At 31.9% G+C, this 23,333-nt stretch overlaps 1 protein-coding gene across 2 annotated transcripts in view; it reads right to left on the bottom strand.

Moving 5' to 3' along the window:
• The window catches only part of LOC145246078 (uncharacterized protein ZK1073.1-like), a 165,640-nt gene that overhangs the window by 47,359 nt on the left and 94,948 nt on the right, over positions 1-23,333 (bottom strand). For both annotated transcript variants that reach the window (XM_080107932.1, XM_080107931.1), the window contains exons 5-7: positions 14,161-14,223; positions 6,652-6,712; positions 2,835-2,921 (exon numbers count right to left, since the gene is read on the bottom strand). In XM_080107932.1, the coding sequence (XP_079964058.1) occupies positions 2,835-2,921; positions 6,652-6,712; positions 14,161-14,223 (211 nt within the window). The remainder of the gene's footprint in view (positions 1-2,834; positions 2,922-6,651; positions 6,713-14,160; positions 14,224-23,333) is intronic.

Here is a 23,333-nt window from a genome sequence, read left to right as displayed (position 1 = left end):
GTGATGGTGGCTAAGTTGTTAATGACACAGACTGAAAATCTGGGTGTGGCAAGTTCGAATCTAGTTTGGTCTACAGAAACATTTTCATCAAACCATCACTTGACCTTGCATCTAACCTGCTAATATAATTTAACAACAAATAGTAAATTAAAAATATTTATAGAAAGAACTGAGACTAGGAATATCACTAACTAAATACTTTTTTTTAATACTGGAGAGAATAAAGACCATTTTATGTAGTAATTGACCCTACCTGACCGCACTTAATACCTTTCCAACAAAAACTGAAACTTTACCACATGAACTTTAATAATGTAATAATTTATGTATCTCTTCGTCAAGGGGTAAGATACGAGATCAATTGAGGATTTGAAAATCTGGAACACTGGAGGTAGTTCACTTTGTCCAATAAAAAATGCTTCAGCAGCCACATCAGTATTTTTCTTGCATATGCAATAAAGTAACCCTTTTTAAAGAGAGAAGATAAAGCCTGGGAGGGTAGATCCTCTCTCTGCTAGTTTTTTTTTTAATTACTTTTTTATCTCTCAACATGTGCATATTCAAAAGGGTTTTCCATGTGTGGAATTACTTTATGAAATTCGTTTCATTATATTAGTTTGTCATTGTATTTCTTTTAATCTCTTTTCTTTCTCTTCTATATATAAAATGAACTCATTTTTTCCTCTTTGATTTTGACTTTAATAGGATTAAAATTCAAGACATTTCATGCAAATGTAATATGCACAAACTGCAGCAGAATATCTGAGGTGTGTTATAGGCCTATTACCTCTCCACTTCTTCGATAATCATAGACTCCTATATTTTTTCTGCTGAGAGTTCCCGGCCAAAATCGGTTACAATCAATGAAAGTGGTAAAATCTCTTCTCTCTAATAAATTCCTCCTTTCCCCGTCACCACTTAACACTGTTGCGGGATCGTTCACAAGGAACAGTTACAAAGAACACCGATTTGAGTTTTCTTTACTTTGTAGTTGCTTAAAAAATCTGGAATTAACCGAATCGCAGGGTTACTTATGCCATTTTTTTTGTTGTGTTTTTTTGGTTTAGTTGCTAAAAAAAAATGAAATTAACCGCATCGAAGGGTTACTTCGTAGTTGCTTAAAAAACTGGCATTAACCAAATCGAAGGGTTACTTATGCCATTTTTATTTTTGCGCTTTTCGCTGTGTTTTTTTGTCTTAGTTACTTAAAAAAAATGGCATTAACCAAATCAAAGGGTTACTTATGCCATTTTTTTCCCCCCGCTTTTTGCCGTGTTTTTTTTGTTTTTGATTTTCCGAACACGTTTTTCTATGAGTTTTGCTTTTTATTTCCCGATTTCTAATTGAAAGAAGTTTTACCTTTGCCCGTTGTTTTCTTTTTGTTTTCGTTGTGCCGATTTAAAAAAAAAATTTTTTTCGATTGTTTTCGTTGTGCCGATTTAAATTTAACATCGTTTTTTTACTTCGCTTATGCTTCACTTTAAACCCCGGCGGGTACATCTGCTAGTATTAATAATCCTGTGAAATCTCTTTTAAGCTATCAGATAAATTTTTAGTAAACAAGAAAAGCTTGTAGAGATTTTTGTTCACATGTAATGGATTACTGTTTCGATGTTTTGTTCTTTCATGTTCAAGACTCATCTTTACAGAAATTAATGAGTTTGATTTTATTATTGTAAAGTGTTTTTGACTTCTAATGGGGATATGAGACGAATGGATTCGCCAATCATTTTATAACCAACGTGAAAACGTCGCAAAATTATTATAAAAATTGTTGAATTTTCGATTCAATCAGTTCGCCGTTTGCTACATTACGGACCGCATTTAATTCTTCGCCGCCATCTTGGTTACTGATCTGAACTACGCCGCCATCTTTGTTCAACATAATATCTCAGAACTTAAGAGGTTAACTACGCCACGGACCGCATTTGATTCTTGGTCGCCATCTTGGTTACTGATCTGAACGACGCTGCCATCTTTGTTCAACACAATGTCTCAAAACTTAACAATTATACGTTTCACCAAATACACTTATAATGATCCAAGATTATTTAACTGAATGTTCAAGCATAAACAAAGTGAAGTTTTATTATTCACGTTTTCATTGCTTTTAATCTATATAAATAAAACAGTAGATGTGTGTGTGTGTGTGTGTGTGTGTGTGTGTGTGTGTGTGTGTGTCTGTGTATCCGTGTGAAACTATTTAACTGATAAACTCTTAAACAACTGATCACATAACATTAATGAAATTAACAAGAAACATTAACCATACACCAAGGATGGTTTAAAATAAGTAAAATCTTTGTTTGGATATATGAATAACGTGTACAGAAATATATTGACAAGTTGGAATACAAAATGTTCATTTCAATTTGCCAACATATTTCTATTACTTTTGCGCATGTGCAAATTCATTCACAGCTTGAAATCATTTCATTTTAAATCTTTCTCATGTATCTGTCAATGTTCTGTAAGGAACGCAGCTAAAGCACTAAATATTTTGGTTTAAATTCTACCTGATGGCACCCAAGTTGGTTTTATTTTAATCTTTTGAAATCAGTACTACATATTAGGTACAATATAATATTCAATAGAGAATTGGTTCTGTAATAATAAAATGAAATCTAAATGAATGAAAATATATTTAAGCATATTTTTACGATCCAGCAAGGTCGGCTAACTCAACCCCCAACCCCGTGCTAGTAATAAATATGGGACAGAAAATCAAAACTTTAATAATCGAACGATGAAAATATAGTAGATACTTGAAAGCAGAAAAAAATCAAATTTTTTAAAATCTTTTTCTAAATGTAAAAGATGTTCAATATACAAACCTTATCTTTAAGAGATTCCATGAATCCAGCAGTGGTTCCTGTGCAGTGAATAAGACATATACCCAACGCTCTCGTAGGATGAACCATCTGCAATAAATGAAGTCAGAAACATTATCTATTTAAAATAAAAAGAAACAAAAAATGGCATCAATATAAGAAAAAATAAATAATAGATTATTACATTTTCGCTATCTCTGGTTAGACCAGATTGTGCATTAAAATGATCATTCTTATGACAGTTTTCGGAGTCTTACTACTTCCATGCTGACTCATGACAAATTGGAAGCAGGTGTTTTTGCTTGTGATACCATCATTAGAAGATTACTGTACAGGGCCACAAACTCCACTTTCCGGTTTGGTTCTTTACTAGAACCCCCATATCCTAAATGTATTGCCTACATAACAGCTGAGAAACTCCATCTACCGGCTGTATTATAACTCTTCAGAAAATTAGAGACGCTAACCTTGCCCTCAGGGTTTATAGATACATGTTTACCCGAATACATACAGCATCTAGTATTCCCAAATGGTCACCATCTGTTATTGGTCAAGCTCAACAAAGCCACTTAACTGTGGTGATCCAATGAAAACTGATGCATCAATGTGATTATGTTGTTTAATAATAGGTTTAGTTGTTTTGTTTTACAACATATCAACCTTTCTTGGATTATTTAATGCCAAATCCAGTTATGTTGGAAATAGTATTTATGTTGCATCCAGTTATTTTGTAGAAAGTTTTTATTCTTCAAGTTCTTTGTAACTTCAATCGCTAGTTTGTGTTTGGCTTGGTTGTTTTATAGTGAATTTTATTGTTTTTGTTCCCTGCCCTGCAGAACATGAATGAGTTTTGTAATGGGAGAGGTAAAAGGATTACAGTATTAATGTTTGGCACATTTTAAGTTAGGAAACCAGTCAGGAAGTAGGGTTAGATAGAAATAGAAAAAGAAGGAGTGGAAAGAAGGAAAAGGGGGGAGGGGGTTATTGTTTTTGGTTTTGCAGAACATAATAAAGTTTTGCAAAAGGAAGTAGAAAAACAAAAAGACATCAATGTTAGGTGCATTTTGTCTCAGGAAGCCAATATCTTCAGACAGCCTGATCTGATAGCACCAGGTTTAATAATAGATTGACATTTTAAATATATGATTAATTTAAGTAACATTACTTTTCACAATACAGATGAATACAAATGCTTTATGTATCTCAAAAAGAATGTTTTTTAGAATCTGGATGTTCTTTTTTTCTTTTTTTGGGGGGACTTAAAATGAATTTTACCGGGAATTTTTAATATTATGTATAAACAATGCTAAAAGTATACTTTAATGATTGGTTAGAAGAAAATGCCTGTCTTATAAAATTTTTACCAAATTTCTTGCTTACAATTGTAAGTTTATAAAATCAATACCATTTAAATGAAATTCTTAAGTAAAGTTGGTTCTCTGAAACGCTTGCAATATTCAATCCTTCCATCTGTTTCACAATTACTTGAATTTCATTCAGGAATTTTTTGTTTTCTTTTTGCTTATGGAAATCGCTCCAGCCAAGGTGTGAAGCCACTTGATGTAAGGAGCTAATATAAACAAAAAATGATTATTGTAAATACAGGCGATATCTATTGATCTTAGTCTTAAAAAGACCAGAACTGCAGGTAGGAGGAAAACAGTCAGCAGCAAGAGAGTTCTACGAGACTGCAATTCTCGGAAAGAAGCTACTGGAATAGGAAGCTGTATTATAATGACGTATCAAAATAATAAATTGATGAAGCCCACTAAATCAATGAGTCAAACGAGCTGGTACAAAGGAAGCAGGAAAAAGATCAGACAATTCTGAATAACACATTCGGGCTAAGATCAAAGTGTAGTATCTGTCCTTCAGATGCTACACTTCAATTTCTTGTCCTCTGTCAGTGTAGCATCTGAAGAACAGATAAATAAAATAGATGAACAATGAAAGAGACACAATAAACTAAAATTAGTCTAATTTGGCCAAATGTTTATCAAGGGTAATAAGATTCTTGATAAACATTTATTTTACAAACAGTGTTCTTCAGATGCTGCACTTCAATTTCTTGTTCTCTGTCAGTGGTGGAGAAATCTTTCACGACTGAAACCATTTTTATTTTTGTTCCTTTTCGCCATGTTAAAAAAATGACCCTGGTGTCTAACTCTGTCCCATAGGGAGGCAAAGTAAATCGGAATACATGCCATAATTGTATTTATAGAAAAGACTGAGACTAAGCCTATCACATTTTCAATTGTAAAATTAAACTAAGTATCGAAAAAATCAGTTGAAAGTATCTTGTATTTTAAAAATAATTTTCATATACAATTTTTTTTTTCTCTTCTCACATCATCCATCAATTGATGATGAAACATTCACAAAGTTTGTGCATCATGAGACGATTGTTCATGCATGGCAGACAGAAGCGCCAATATCGAGGGACCGACATCCTGCTCTAGGGGAGGCTTTATCATACTATAAGACCTCCTAGTCCATCGCTTGACTGCAGAGGACAACACAAGTCGTTTTCCAGCAGGTTAAGAATGTGCAGCCAGTGTCAAAAGTCGGCGTTGAACAACTGCAGATATGTGTGGAAAGCCACCGTACATCATTGTTTGTTAAATGGTCTCATCACGATTTGATGTTGTAGATGACATGTAACATGTTCGTGCGTGATACTATGGACAACCCCACCCCAAAGTGTTAGGAAGTGATTAAAAAGAAAGGGAAAAACTGTAACGAAGAGAGGAAATAGTTGATCGACAGAACGAAAGTATAAGAAGTGAGGTTAGTACAAAAGAATAAGGTGTGACAGTGATTGCGACGAAAGAATAAGGTGTGACAGTGATTGCGACAAAAGATCGAACATAAAGGTCGATATGTGAGGAGTTAGTTTACGGACGGTTTCGATGATGGTTTACAGTGTGTAGGTTGTGGCTTGGAGCAGGATGGGACAGCTTTGGCAGACCCGAGATGGGCTGACCTCGAATGCCTGGCAAACAACTAAGATGTGGGTGTTAGCATATTTAGGAGGGAATCGTTTTCTACAATGGTATCTCTCTCACACACACACACACACACACACACACACACACACACACACACACTTAGAGCACATCTGCTATCCACAGAATGTATGAGCATCTGTGTTTTCTTTTCTTTCTCTTGCGTTGTTTATTTTTTATACTTATGAACCAGTGTTGGCACCCTCGACAATCACCAAGATGACATGGCTAAGAGGAGAAGAAGAGATGAAGCTGGATGGAAAACTATGGCATCAAACAGCATGTGGCCGTGATTGTTGCAAGGAATCACATGGCTTTACATGTGTATAATACACCGTTTCTAAAGTCGGCCATTATTTAGTGTCAAAGAGTCTGATCCACAGAGTACGATAGATTCGACTCTCATTCTTGATGGCAGCCATTTTTATTTATAAAGTATAAACTTATTGAAGTGTTTTGAATCTCTTGTTACTTCAACAATATTTGAGTGAGATACTTCCTTTTCTTTAAAATGCCTTGCCTTTTTCATATTAAGAATACTGAACACAATTCTAAACTAAAAACTAATAACTTAAAAGAAATGTACAAATAAGAAAAACAATTTCAAACAATGCTTATGTGAAGAATTGTACTTCTTTTCTTTGATAAGCAAATCTCAAAATAATTTACCCAAGCAACATGTTGAATAAGAAATAGTTTTTCTCTAATGGTCATAGAAAAATAATGATTATGACATTCAATAAAGACAAATTTTCACACAGATTAGAAGTTATTCATGTTCGACAATAGTAATAAAATAACAAAAAGATACTCACGGCAAATCTAGCAATAATGTTAGCTCCAGCACCCTCACCAATCAAAACTACTTGTTTGATTCTGAAAAAAAAAAAAAAAAAAAAAGTATGAAGGCATCATTCCTTTGAAAAATAAGTTTGGATATTTACACGAAAATGATTCTGCGTTTTTACATTAAAACGTTTTGTTAATCCAAACAATAAATAACAATAATCAAATGACAATAAAAGCTTCACTCTTTTCATCATAATCGGTCTGATCCCGTACATTTTTTTTTTTTTTTTTACATAGGCGTCACCACTTATCAAGGCCGAGAGGCCACTCAAGGATAAGGATTAAAGAGTGTACAGTAGTCAAAAGGACAATATAGTAATCGATAGTAATGGAAATTCGGTAAATTTGTTAACATAAGTGGAACGGCTCATCAGAAACTTGTTCACGTTGGACTTGAAGACAACCATATTATAGACAGCTGGAAAGCAGGAAAACGGAAGACAATTCCACAGGCGTGCAGGTCTAAGAAAGAAGCTTTGATCATGGAATCGACGTTTAAGTTTAGGCACAGATAAAGAGTGGGGGGGATTATTGATAATGTTTTCAGCTAGACGAGTGTTTCTTGTGAAAGTTTGGTGAGGGGGGGGGGACCATAGATTGAAGCTTAGTCGAACACTTTCCATGAAAATAACAATAAAGCAGAGCCAAACTCGCAACATCTCTTCTGTGAGATAGAGGTTGCAGCGAAGAGACAAGGACATTTATCAACCTTATCCTTGAGTGGCCTCCGGGCCTTGATAAATGGTGAATCCCTTATAAAAAAAAAAATTTATCAAATGTCAGAGGTTAAAGTGCCACGAAAATTATGATCTTCGTACAGGCTCTCTGATGTCTAACAGTCGATGAAAGTGAATAAACTGAATTAAGAGCATGTTCTTTCCTATTAATGTATTAATTCTTCTTGTTTTCACATTCCTTTTTTTTTTTACTGTTCTTAAAACGTATTATTGTATTGCGTGTTCATCAATTTTTTTTTTATGGATATCAATTGAGACAGGGCATCGAGCCACTTGATTTCAAACTACAACAAAAATACTTCAAGGTAAAAAAATACCCAAAAATATGTGTTACATAGATAAATTCTGACCCAAAAAACAGAAATCCTTCTCTTTTTTGTCAGAAACATTGACTAAGCAACAAAATAAAGGTAGCGAAAATTACCAAGTTAAATTTTTGCTATGAATTACAAGACTTTTGCACGAATCTAGTAAAAATAAGAGTCATTAATAGAATCTATACAAGTTAATTATTTAAATAAAATCCCCATCCTCTAGTTGTTCGTCTTATAGGCTTTGGTCAGTGGTTTGATATTTTCTGACAGCCTACAATCTTAGTCTCCAAGCTTAATGGTCGTAAAGACTGGTTTGATTCAAATTCCACTAAGATCCTTGTTAATGGTTTACAGCCAAATTTTCTTGGGTTGTCAATCTTTCCTTTATCTCAAGTTTTTATATTTTCTAATCGAAAAGTTGCTCCCTTCAGTGTGATCCAACCAACATAGCCAACTGATCGTCAGGAATTCAAGCATTAATTATATGCAGTAGTGATGGGACGATTTCAGTAGTTTTCTCAATTCCAATACAATTCTAAATTTCCAATTTAGATCTTTTAAAACTGTAGCCATAGATGTGTTGATTTTTTTTGTTAAATTTTAGGATTAGAGAAAAAAAATGACTATATAATAGTGCATATATTTTCACAAACATAAGAAATACATTTATAGGGGTTTATGATCTATTTTTTAAAATCAATAAATTATCATTTTATCATTAGTACAAGCAACTGAAAATTATATTTGAAAAAAACAATAAACAAAAACAAAGAATTCTAAGAATAATTTTTGGCATCAGAAAATCGACTCAAATTTTTTTGATTTTGATACCAATTTTGATATCCAAAAAGCTTCCAACTTTTTCCAATTCTTGATTCCGATTAATCGCCCCAACACTAATATACAGCCACGCCAATAGGGCATTTGATCTGACCCAATATTACATAACCATCTGATCATTATTCTGAAAACGTAATTATCTAGACATGCTGCAAGAACTCCGTTATATTTTGCAGCATTAATTCCTAAGAAAATGCTATTTTTTAGTTCAGAATCTCCTTTTCAACCTTCAACTGCAATAAAGAGTTTGTCCAAAAATGAAGAGTACGTCAATTTATTGAGCAACAAAACAAATTTTATGTCAAACAGATTGCGTTAAAATTATTGGTAATATTTTAACCAAAGATGTATTTTGCAATTACATCATACGGCAAAAGTGTGTTCTAATCTGTAATATTCGGATTACTGACTATGATATCTTGAATGTTATTCTTACAATATTTCACCCACGATAACCTTCAACCTTCTTCAGTTGCATCTCATTGAACTCAGAAATTTGTATGGAATTTCAAACAGAACCCTTTATGTAGCTTGTTCCGGTTTCGTCAGCTATGACCGGATAGAAATCATATGTAATTATAAATTCTATTCTTCGTATTACCAATATTGAACCATCAACCTCCACAAGACTATCACTAAACCTAAACGTAGATTCCATGAACAAGGCTTCTTTCTTAGACCTGCACACATGTGGAACTGTCTTCCGTTTGCCTGCTTTCCAGCTGACTACAATATGGTCGTCTTCAAGTCCAACGTAAACAAGTTCTTGATGAACCGTTCCCCTTAAGTAATCCAATTTACCGAATTCCCACTACTAATGATTACTACGACATTATCCCATTGATTTCCATGCACTCATTAACCCTTATCCTCGGATGGCCTCCAGGCCTTGATAAGTGGTGACTCCTTTGTAAAAAAAAAAATAAATTAAAACTGATTTTACTTAGTACTTTTATCCATTACGCCACAGATCCATGTTGTGAGAATCATATCCGATATGAGAACTGCAGTGCAAATAAGCCAAATAATCCAAATCATGATTCCTCATTACAAAAATTCCAAAAGATAAGTGCATTCTCAGTTTGGTTGAATGTCACAGTCCGTATCATATGGCAACTAATTTCAAAGTGTAAAATTTTGACGTCTACTGTTTCGCTTCACAAACTAGTTTAACAAATAGGAAACAGATTAGAAAGTTGCTTCTTTCACTTATTAGCATTTTTATGGAACATAAGTTTGTAATTTTGTGAATTGACATTTTTTTATGTTGGAAAAAATGTGTGAAGAACAAACAAGATTTTAATATTTGTAATTTATTCAAATTGCAATTTATTCAAATTTGTAATTTATTCAAATTTGTAATTTATTCAAATTTGTAATTCATTCAAATTTGTAATTCATTAAAATTTGCAATTTATTAAAATTTGAAATTCATTAATATTTGTAATTTATTCAAATTTGTAATTTATTCAAATTTGTAATTTATTCAAATTTGTAATTTATTCAAATTTGTAATTTATTCAAATTTACAACTCATTCAAATTTGTAATTAATTCAAATTTGTAATTCATTCAAATTTATAATTCATTCAAATTTGTAATTTATTCAAATCTGCACCTCATTCAAATTTGTAATTCATTCAAATTTGTAATTCATTCAAATTTATAATTTATTCAAATTTGTAATTCATTCAAATTTGCAACTCATCCCAATTTGTAATTCATTTAAATTTTTAATTCATCCAAATTTGTAATTCATTCAAATTTGTAATTCATTATAATTTTTAATTTATTCAAATCTGTAATTCATCCAAATTTGTAATTCATCCAAATTTGTAATTCATCCAAATTTGTAATTCATTCAAATTTTTAATTCATTCAAATTTGTAATTCATTCAAATTTGTAATTCATTCAAATATGTAATTTATTCAAATTTGCAACTCATTCAAACTTGTGATTTATTCAAATTTGTAATTTATTCAAATCTGCAACTCATTCAAATTTGTAATTCATTTAAATTTGTAACATTCAAATTTGTAATTTATTCAAATCTGCAACTCATTCAAATTTTCAACACATCCAAATTTGTAATTCATTCAAATTTTTAATTTATTCAAATTTATAATTTATTCAAATGTGTAATTTATTAAAATTTGTAATTCATTCAAATTTGTAATTATTCAAATTTGCAACTCATTCAAATTTGTAATTCATCCAAATTTGTAATTCATTCAAATTTGTAATTACAAATTACAAATTTGAATAAATTATATTCAAATTTGTAATTCATCCAAATTTGTAATTCATCCAAATTTGTAATTGATTCAAATTTGTAATTTATTTAAATTTGTAATTCATCCAAATTTGTAATTTATTCAAATTTGTAATTCATTCAAATTTGTAATTCATTCAAATTTGTAATTCATTCAAATTTGTAATTCATTCAAATTTGCAACACATTCAAATTCGTAATTTACTCAAATTTATAATTTATTCAAATTTATAATTTATTCAAATATCTAATTTATTCAAATATCTTATTTATTCAAATGTCTAATTTATTCAAATATCTAATTTATTCAAATATCTAATTTATTCAAATATCTAATTTATTCAAATATCCAAGCAAAGATAAATAAGAACAACATCGTCAGTGATTATTCAAAGGTTTACGATTGATTGAATCATTTATTTTTTTTTTTTTTGAAGAATCAACAGTTACCAAAGACAAACGGTCACTCGAAGATACATATTTATAAGTGTTAGGTAGAACATTGAAACAAGACCGTGATGATAGGTAATAATAATGGAAGTTTGGCACAATCTGATTATTTAAGACGATAGATTAACAAGAATTTGTTTACATTGGTTTTGAAAATGACAATGCTGTAGTAGGAAAAATGTATATATGCGAATCGTAATGATTCAGCACTTCAACTGTTCTGTTCTCAATCAGTGCAGAAGAAATCCTTGAAGACAGGCAATTTAAACTTTGGCCTCATCCAGCATAAACCTTTTTGGAGAACTGGATTTCTCCTCACATAAAAGAAGCTTTAGTGAGGAGGCAAGTAAACATTTACGATTTAATGAATTCACTTGATTTTTTTAATTTTGCAGTTAATTGTTTATCAAAATGAAATTCCAATTGAAACAATGTGAGTTTTAATACAAAGTTACATTTCAATCAAAGCTTACATTTCACATCTTTCAGAAACCAGAAAACTCAAAATGTTGGTAAAATAAATTGCTGCTCAGACCATCGTTTCCTGCCTTGATAGGATACAAAACAGACCTTCAAATCTAATGAGTGATGTTCTATTTTCCACTCTGCTGCTCCTGTTCCATAGAAGAGACATTGTGAGCCCCTCTCTCGTTATTTTCGTGGTGGTAGTTGCTCAACTGATCTGCACTTTATAGTTCCCTCCTGCAAGGCTTTCATAACAAACACCCGACTAGCTGCAACAATTAGTAGCAGTTTTCATTACTCTCTGTTTATGCCTAAAACTAAACAAAAATTCTATGAGCAGAGTTTTTTTTTTCCTAGAACTACACGTCTATGGAATACAACTCCACAGAACTGCTTCCTGACAAACTACAGCATGGTTGTTTACAAGTAGAACGTGAACAGGTTCTTGAAGACCCGTCCTCTAAAATAAATGAACTTATACAATTTTCTATTATGATACGTATTAATTTTTATCCTTGAGTGGCCTTCAGGCCTTGATAAGTGGTTACTTTATGATGTAAAAAAAAAAATGAGCAACTGATCTCTTTTGTGGGAGATGACAGAAAGAAGATGTTCATTTCTTTTGTTATTTTTAATTTTATCATATTTACGTATATTCATGAACAGCATTTTTCATTTTCGTTTAAAAATATACATAAGTAAAATAGTGCACCGTAAATAAGGACAAAATTGAATTAAAAAAGGCAAATTCCAAATAATATATTTGAGAGAATTCTATTTGCTAATATATTTTTAATACTTATTTCAGTTTTGTATTTTTTTCGTGTTAGGTGTAGAAAAATAACAGTTCACACACCATGCAGAATTCTTTCAAACAAACATTATAATAATTATTAAACACGTGAAGCATGCATGGTCCCTCGTGAATGCACAGTGAACGAGGCATGAAAAAAAAATGACTAAGTTCAGCATTCCCTCCACCTCCCGTTAGCCCTCAGAATCCCCAGGGAACATCAAATCCTGGTGAAAATGAACAAACAGTGCAGTTTTAAGCCTTAACATATACCTATTTGAGTTCTGCACCATGCAAAAAAAGAAACTACTAAGTCCATTATTTGCTTCCTTATTTAGCCCCAAAAGTCGCCAAAGCCTTAACATATGTGAATTTGAGTTCAGCACCATGCAAAAAAGAAATGACTAAGTCCATCATTCATCCATTTAGCCACAAAAGTCCCCAAGTTCAGCACCATGCAAAATTGCTAAACAGACATACACAGAAAATTTTGGACAAATATGGTAAAATAGTTCCAAAAATGGATTATTTTTATTAGTCCTAAAAGAGCCTCTAGAGCACACCCAAGAGCTATCGTGAAGTATAGACAAACAAAATTATATAGAAATCAATTAGTTGCAACTTTTCAGGAAGTTTTATAAAAATCCAAAGCATCAATTTTTTTTAATAAGCACAAAAGTGTCAATTTTAACCATTTTAACCCAAAAGGAACCGTTACGGAGGCAACCAGAGTTTTCCCGGAAAATCTGTTCTGTTACTTTTTTACTCATACCATGTTTAATGTTTGTGTAAAATTTCAAAACTTCCAAGACGTAGTTATTGAGAAAAGTGTGGACAGATGAATGGACGAACGGACAAGGGTGAATTTACAGGTCCAACCTCCTTTTGTCGGGGAAACAATAATATCAAACATAAATGTTCACACTTTAACAAAAACTTAATTATTTTCTGTAAATCTAATGCAACAGAAATCTTATAATTTTTGGCTCCTGGCAAAACACACTCCAACTGAGGGCTTGTACATTGCTTGCACATATTTTTTTTCTTTTTTTCTGAAAATGAGATTCACCTCGAAAGTTCAACGAATATAACACCACTGATACCATCCTAGTTCACACAGTTTATCAAGCCCCAGAAGCCATTCAAGGATAAGAGTTCATAGGTATAGTGATAGTTGGTGATGGTGGAAATTGGATAAATTCATTTATTTTAGAGGAAGGTTCATCAAGAACGTGTTTATGTTGAACTTGAAAACAACCATGTTATAGTCAGTTGGGAAGCAGCTACACAGTATTAAGTTCTACAGATGAACAGTTCTAAGAAAAAATCCCTTCTAATAGAATTTTCGTATTGATGATAGTAGATGTACTTAGTAAAATGTTTACCATGAATACCTTACCGGGGGGGGGGGGCATAGAGTGAAGCATCCGCCATGAAAATAACAATAAAGCAGAAACCCTGTTTGATTCATGCAAATAATCCCTTTTCAAGCTATTTTGACATGGTCTCATTATGAAAGGGAAATTTTATTTCAAACTCATGCCATTTCCAAACGCACACTCTAGATATCTTGAATAAAGTTAGAAAGAAAGAATAATACTTACTCCAATTGATCAAGAATGCACACAAGATCCTCACCAAGAGTTTGCATGGAGGGGAACGTGTAACTAAAAATAATGGAAACATATTGAATTAAAGTATTGAAAAACAAATTATGTTTTATAAAAATCACATGAAATGAATAACACTGAACAGAAATTTAAAAAATACAAAAGAAATAATTTTAAACATATTTTTTCAGTTTTACACAATAAAATGAAAATAAAATGCAAATAATAAAAACAATTATGCAGTAAAATAGGTAAAAAAAATTTTTTGAACCAACAAAACATCTCAAAATATGTAAATATGAAAACGACAAATTCAGGTTCACATTGAAAACAAAAATGCACCCAACATTAAAAACTAAATACTTAAAATCAAACTTTTCCTGGGAAAGATTTAGTAGTTTGTTTGAAGCATTGTGCAAAAAATGAAAGGGTTGTGTTTGAGGGCTATCACAATGTACTTACAGAAACAATCTATGTAGTATTGCGCTTGAAGTCCCTTCAATATTCAATATTATCATCGGTATATATTCTACTATATTTGTAGTCATCCACATACAGTACTGTTTCGTTGTATCACAACTCATGAATGTGGCTAGACTAGCACCTCTCCAAGCCGAGGATTGAACCTACAACTATCATATTGACAGTTGGCAGTTCTATCCATTGACCCACGGGAGTGGTGTCCATAAATAACCTCCACAAATGTCTATTTTAAACAAACATTCGTCCACTACTTTTATAGTGCTCAAACCGCTTGTTTACAAACAAACAGGGAGCCTCACATTTTTCAGCCAATTAAGTAGCGGGTGAGATTACTTACAACAGTGCCCTTAAATTTTTCATTTTTCAGCAAATTAGTCTATATATAGTCCATATTCTACTATATAGACCGTTTTTGTAACTGCATTGTGATAGCCCTCAAACACAACCCTTTCAAATCTTTTCCTGACCTTGTGACAAAAAAATCAAGAATAGTTTTAATTAAAAGAAAAAGGTTTACTGTGTCCTTTGTTTACAGGTTCTCTGTGGCTGTACAAACAACAACTTGAAGTCAAAAAACTGGTGTAGACTCAAATTTGTTATTTTCATATTTGTTTATTTTGGCGTGCCTGATGTCGATTTGATTCAACTTTTTTTATTACTGCCCCCCCTCCCCCAAGATTTGATTTCGAATAAATTCATCAGTTTTTAAGTACAATCATACAAATTCATTTACTAAGTATAATTTTAAACAAAACTATAAAAGTGTTTTTTTTTCTCTCTCTACAGAAACATCATCAATGTGTTTACTCCTGTGGCTGCTGCCAGATTCATCTTTTCATAGGATAGATGGGTTTTGGTATTCTGACCCTTTGCAAATCACAGTGCAGAATAACAAAGCTTAAATAGACCCTAGCTAAATCCGTCATGATAAAATAGCCACTTAAGGCCAAAAAAGATAGGAAAAATATCGTTCTAGTTAGAGTAATATTGCAAAAGTTATATAAATACATTGAAACACGATAAATAATTATTCATTTGTGTTACGGATATCTTAGAAAGTAAAATAAGAAAGGTGTTCCTACTTTCGGGTCGGCCCCAGACAAAGTGATATGACAGAAAGGATGCCAAGCCCTTTTGAGATTAGACCCTGGAGAGAACAGGTCGCTTTGTTTCACTGACTGAACGATGGATGGTGGACAGACAGTGAAACAAAGCGACCTGTTCTCTCCATACTGTCTGTCCACCGTCCATCGTTCAGTCAGTTCAAATGTAGTAGCAGTTTTTTCTTTAGCCCCTAAAAGTGCCAACGCGGTAAGAATCCAAAATCTTTATAGATTTTATTGGTCATGAATTAGTTATAAGGTAGCGTGTAGCCTTGTTTTTAATAAGAATATTTTCAATATTTCTTTACGTATCTATATATCTATAAAAGTAAAAGTGTCTGTCTGTCTGTCTGTCTGGGTACATTTCCCTACACAATAACTCTGTCAATTTTCAGTCTACAGACTCAACATTTGATCTGCAGGGTATTGAGATTTGAGAAAATCTTTTTTCAACTAGAAATTTGCCTGTTAAGGGGTCAAAGTTAAACGATTTGACCTTTGAGCACTACCAATTCCTCCGCCAATTTTGGGTCGCAACACTTGAAATTTTAGATATACGTTCCTTGGACATGGATCTAACTTAATAACTTGATTTGAGCCCAAAACAATAAATGTTAAAGGGTCATAATAGGGGTCAAAGTTTAAAAAAATTGACCTCTGCGGTCTCTACCAAATTACTCAGGCAATTTCTGGTTTAAACATTTGAAATTTTACATAAAGGGTATTCAGAGATAGGGTAAGTTTTTGGGTCGAAAATTTGAGCTACAAATATATAAATCTATGTATGTATGTTTGCATGACTGCCTAAAACTTTTGACAGAGGCGACAGATTTTCACAAGATCAGTATTGTTTTGAAGCTCGACCCTTCAGACGACAAATACCGAAAAATTGGCTAAAAACATTAATTTCTTCACCCTCAACTGGGCACTTTTCTACAGGGAGGGGTCACTTTCTTCGCCAATATTTTCGAAAGTCATCCCCTCTTTTCGATTGTCTAGCCTTAATTTAAACCTACGTCACTTCCGGTTTGGCAGTGGTCGTAACAGCAAAGACGTCACAGTTTTTCCCCGTTCTTTTTCTCCTTCGCAGTACGGGTTCGAGCCTGCCTTCCTACTACAACTTTTTTTTTTTTTTTTTGCTCAACACACACCTCCAAACACCCGGGCAATTCCGGGCACCCATGCTAGTATACATATATTTTCAGCAGTCACATTTCTCATTGCTCGTGATAGTCTTGAAGAAATCCGTTTTTTTTTTGTATCGCATATGTCTGGTGTCGCTGTCATGTCTGTCTCCTATCCTTGTTCTTTGTATTATTTTATTTGCTTTTTTGTAAAATATTTATAACCTTTTTATACGTTTTTGTATTGCATTTATGCCAATTGTTTTTATTTATTTTTATTGCAGTTTTCACTGCTGCATATGTACAAGCATAAAATTATTCTAACCATAATTAAAACAGTTGTCAGTTCTCTCACGCATATCAAGAGGCTAAAGGAATCACAATTCTTGTTTTCTTTATAGCATAACGATTGCATAATAAATATACCAATAAAAAGTCTTTTGATAATTCTATAACAGGAAAAATGTATACGTGTTAATGCATTCATGGTTTCAGCACTTACTAAGGTCAAAAACCACCTGAAAGTAAGAGTGAATACGATTGGATAACGCCACAGTAGTATGAAAGAATTTAGAACGATGTTCGATTAATTCAGAAGACAACCCAACAGATATTTGTTTATATTGGACTTGATACTGTGTTCCACAGGTAGGAAGCTTTTAGAGAAAAACTCTGTTCATGAAAGTTCTGTTTGATTTTAGGTACAGAGAGAGAGAGAAAGGAGTGTTTGTTGCAGTGGTGTAAGCCACATCGGACGTAGAAATTCCCAGGTTTGTATCTGGGGGCGCGTTTAATCCATTGGGAGAGATGCATCCTCAGTCTTCGTTAAGACATGCATCTAGGAGATGGAAAATTCTGATGTAAAACTTGGTCCATCTTCTGGCAACCATTGCAATGACTAAGATTAGCAGTTGTACCAAAAAGTGAGGTTGGTTTTGCACAAAGCCTTCACCACTATAAACAAATCATTTGTGTGGATTTCTGAAGAACTTAGTTCTCACGGTAGGACTTATATGTTGAAATCAACCGGAGTATCACACAAACAGACGAGTTATTACTGAAAAATGTATCGGGTGGGGGGTTGAGATTGGAGCTCAGTAAAGCACTTACCATGGAAATAGAAGTGGAATAGAGTGGAGAAAGACTAGCAATGTTTTTTCTAAAAGATGAGAAAAGATTATCTCTCACTAGATCACAAAGTCAATTTTTTATTCTGTTGAAGCAGGAACGAGTGCTATAAGCAGCATATCCCTAGATGTGGCATCTTGGCTTGGATTCAACTCCGACACATGTAAATGCAATAAAATTTTTAATGCACCGATTCAATATTCAAGGGTGAATAAGTATGTTACTTGATATATACTCAAGAGAATTTCAATCACGTGTTTAAAAACACTAAGTTTGATGTATGATGAATTAAACACAAAAAAAAAACTAAGTTAAAAATAAACACCTGTTATGTGAAACAGTATTTTTACGTTACAACTTCCTGGTGTACATGTGCAAAGTTGTACACTTTTATGCACAGGACCCACACGTTGTATGCAGTCTACATCACAAAGAACATAGGACAAGTAATAACTTGACTCCTTTTTTTGTGTAACAATGACATTTATTTCCTCATTCTCCTGCCACGCGTGATTTCTCATTACTTCTATAACATGATCACCTTCTCTAACGTGCTATTTTTTTAATAATCGTTTTCCTTCCAGTGATGTCATTTTGCATTTAATATGCATTTGCATACACGTATCCGCAGTCTGCTACACATATGCATACTTGTTTTGTTTTTTTATACCAATTTTCTAAAACTAATAAATATTGTTTAAATATTAACGTGTCTACATTAGTTAAAATATTTTAAATAATTTCTCTAATATGTATATATTATTGCATATATTAAAATTAGAAAGTATTTTCTATTTAAAATATTTAGACAAAACTAAATGGCAAAAATATAAAATTAGCTTGGAATAAATAAAATAAAATTTCGATTAAATTTAATTAACCGTAAAGAACTTTAGTTGGCTTGATTTTTTGTCATACTTTTTGTATGTGTATTTTGTATGTGTATGTGTATTTTGACATTTTGTATTTGTATGTGTATTTTGACATTTTGTATATGTATTTTGACATTTTGTATGTGTATTTTGACATTTTGTATGTGTATTTTGACAATTAGTATTTGTATGTGTATTTTGACATTTTGTATGTGTATGTGTATTTTGACATTTTGTATGTGTATTTTGAGATTTTGTATTTATATATGTATTATGACATTTTGTATGTGTATTTTGACATTTTGTATGTGTATGTGTATTTTGACATTTTGTATGTATATGAGTATGTGTATTTTGACATTTTGTATATGTATGTGTTTTTTGATATTTTGTGTATGTATGTGTATTTTGACATTTCGTATTTGTATGTGTATTTTGACATTTTGTATGTGTATTTTTATTTTTACATTTTGTATGAGTATGTGTATTTTGACATTTTTTATTTTATGTGTATCTTGTTTGTTGTTACGATTATTAAAAAGCGTCAAATTCATGCATAAATTTTGAAAAAATTGGAAGTGGAATTCTGTTAAAATTTTGACTGTGACCAAACTTTTTCAAGACCGAAGATATTATAAAGCGATATATTATGTATATACATGATATATTATGTATATACGTCAATACGTGAGTTGAGCTTAGTAGCAGTATAAATATTATCATTAGTACTAGTAGTAGTAGTAGTAGTAGTAGTAGTATAATATATCCATAGCAAGTAAGCTACACATGAAATGAACAAAATAGGCCGAGGAATCAATGTATTATCCAACATAACTTTTAGATGTCACTTTCAACTTAAATAAAAACACACATGGTTAAAGATTAACACGAACTTAATATGCATGAATCTAAACTCCAATGACTTTCTCCATCAATCATAAAACATACTCATACTTCTTTTTTGAACATAGGCTTAGCAATAACTCTAGCAATGAAGAAATATCTAAGAATTCAAATAACATTTACAGCATAGCTCGAAAAAATAGTGGGTATATTGCTATCAAGATTAAATATAAGCAAAAAGACACAAATGATTAGAATAAAAATATAAAACAGGGAAACATCATTTGGTCATATAAGATGCATGGTTTCATTGGCTATAATATGGACCAAGTAGTGGGTGTCTGTGATGAACGGAATTAAAGTTATTGCTAAAAGTGTGAATTTCACCTTTTTCTGTGATCTTGACCTTTGACATAGATATCCCAAAATTAAATCAATTCCAACTTAGACCATGTTCTATATTTTAAACAATATTGATGACGATTGGTCAAGGAATGTGGATGTTAAACTGCACACAACACAAATATAGTGACAAACAAACCTCCACCTTGGAGAAGGTAGACTAGAGAATTAGTGAGCAACTAAGAATATTACTTGACAAAACATAAATGAAGTTGAACAAAAAATACAAGGTTAATGTAGTTTGCTTAAAGCATTGTTTAGTGTGTATATAAAAGATAATTTATAGAAGGCAATGCAGAGGTGTAATGGATAGACACAACCCAAAACAAATTAAAACATAATGTTGGAATAAGCTATACAAATTCATCTTTTATTAATACAATATGTATTTTTTAAAATACTTTTAACATTGTATTGTGTTCTTACTTGCGTCAGTATGGTCAGATGAAAGTCAAAAAAAATATATATCTATATATATCTATAAAATTGAGAATGTGTATGTATGTATGTGTGTGAGGATATTTCTCAACCTATATACTCAACAATTTTTTGGTCTACAGCCTTGAAATTTGGTATACAGGGTATTCAGATATGTGGAAAACTTTTTAATCCGTTTTCATCAAGAAAAAAACGGTTGTTAAGGGGTCAAAATTAAAAAATTGGTACACGGGAGTGATCAGATTTTTATCTGTTTGCTAACTGTTTCATGAATGCGTCCGGAAAAAATAACCGCTTATTTATGTTAAGAATAAGAAGGTTCAGAAAATACTTTTTATAGCCATGTCAAGCTGGTCTAATGATTATCGTAGTTAACTTATGATCTTTAGGTTTTGGTTTTGATCCCAGCTCAAGCATATTTTTTTTTTACTTACAAGAAGTGAACTGTTTAGAAAAAACATAATACTCACATGCGCATGTCTCAGTTTCTGTATCAATTAAAATATAATATGTGTATTTTATGACCGGGCAATGCCAGGTGGCCTGCTAGTATATATATATATATATATATGTTGGGTTCGAATCTATCGACTGGTGTTAATCGTGACACCCTGCACTGATGATTCCCCGAAAGGATGAAACACTAGTGTCTGTAAGTATTTAATAATTATTATAGTAAATAATTATGTCAGCTCCTTTAAGAAACTCGTTTCTTATCGTTGAACACTTTCAGTTGAAATAAAGTCGGTCAATTTAGCTCTTATGCGCAGATCATCATATAATGATTAGATCACTCCAACAAACGTTAAAACGCATTTAAAAAATGTTTCAACAATATTTCTCGCGATTAACCGTAGCCAAATGGATTAGGTCTTTGCTAACGAAGCCAGAGATGGCTTCTGTTGCCGGGTTCGAATATATGCACTGATGATCCCCGAAAGGATGAAACACTAGTGCCTATAGGTATTTAATAATTATTATATTAAATATCTATAAATATCTATATATATCTATATCTATCTATCTATCTATCTATATATATATATATATATATATATATATATATATTATGACAGCCCCTTTAAGAAATTCGTTTCTTATCGTTGAGCACTTTCAGTTGAATTAAAGTCGGTCAATTTAGCTCTTATGCACAGATCATCGTATAACGATTAGATCACTGTCTTACTGACGTAAATGGACATTTAAAATTAAAATGTTTAAATTCAACATTATTTCACGCAGTTAATGGTAGTCGAATTGATTAGGTCTTCGCTAATCGAGTCAGAGATGTCTCGTGTTGCGGTGTTCGAATCATTCGACTGGTATTAATCGTGACACCCTGCACTGAAGATTCCCGAAAGGATGAAACACTGTAGGTATTTAATTATTATAGTAAAAAAAATAATTATATATATATATATATATATAATAAAAGGTAAAACAGTATTGCTACTGTTGTCTTAATTTGCTTCAGTGTGTGTCGATGCGTTACATCTCTGCATTGCATTTACCTTCTAAAAATTATCTTTGAAAAATATATCTCAATTACTGCCATATTATTTGCAGAAAAATTTAACCAACGCAATTAAAATGCTTGAAATATTTTATTCTTAGTCAAATATTGATTTGATTCCAAAGATAATGACTTGAAGCAAATATGTAACAAAAAAAAAATTTTAACTTATTTTTAAAAGATTTATAATTATCGCTCCGCTATTGCTGGCAAAAAAATAAAATAAAAGCAAAAACATTAGACTTCTTTAAAAATATCTAAAAATTCAATAAACCTCTTAAAAATTTCTTCATTAAATTTAAAGATCAACAGAATTGTTAACTACGTTTTGTTTAACAAACAGTAAAAGATCAATTTCTTAAACGGATAATGTTTGAATGTGAAGAAGTAATCAATATTTTCATGCTTCGAATTCAAATTAAATTCAATATAAAACAGCGTAACAGCCATAACATAAAACGATGTTTTCGTTGATGTTTTGAAAAAAAATTCATTTTACATAATCTATTCTTTTAAGATTAATAAGAAAACTGTTGTTGACAATAAGAGATAAGAAATAGTTTTAGTTTACAGGGGTTTTTTTTTTTCTTTTTTCTTTTTCTTTCTTTCCCTTTTTTTTTTTTTTTTTTTTTTTTTTTTTTTTTTTTTTTAAATAAACCTGACAGTTGGAGATAAGGAACAATGATAAACAATCGTCGTCACTGGGAAGAAGGTTACGTTTTCGGTTGAGTTTGTTACTGTGCATTTTTTTTTTTTTTTTTTTTTTTTTTATGTACAGCCTAGCAATCTACATTGCCTGACCAATAGTCACCAAACTTGGTAGAAATATCGACCATAGTCTAATTTAGAACCGATTTAATTTGGGGATATTCAAGTCGAAGGTCAAGATGAAGGTCAAGGTGAAAGCCAAGGTGAAAGTCACACATCACATTTAATAACTTTGGTTGTAATTGTCTGTATTTTTGAGGTGAGGTGTTTTCCTTGATTGAGATTGTCGGACTGACTTCCTCATCTTGGTTGTTATAGTCACAACGTTTCGGCCGTTTTGCCCTCCGGCCTTCATCAGGTTTCCCAGTGACATATGGCCGAGTGGTCCTAGACGTTGTATCAAAGTTTACAGTTACCCAAAGGTGCTGAGTTCAATCCTGAATGAAGGCAGTGAAAAGTAACATTCAAAACAGAGAATCAGCAACTATGTCCCGGAGCCTAGCTGGAGTCCGAATACGGTACCCCCGTAATAATAATAAAGGGTTGGGTTCGA

The sequence above is a fragment of the Euprymna scolopes genome, chromosome 23, assembly GCF_053919585.1.
Source record: "Euprymna scolopes isolate OS-2025 chromosome 23, ASM5391958v1, whole genome shotgun sequence".
NCBI lineage: Eukaryota > Metazoa > Mollusca > Cephalopoda > Sepiida > Sepiolidae > Euprymna > Euprymna scolopes.
Note: the sequence above shows the minus strand (reverse complement) of the source record. Positions and strands in the feature narration are given on the sequence as shown.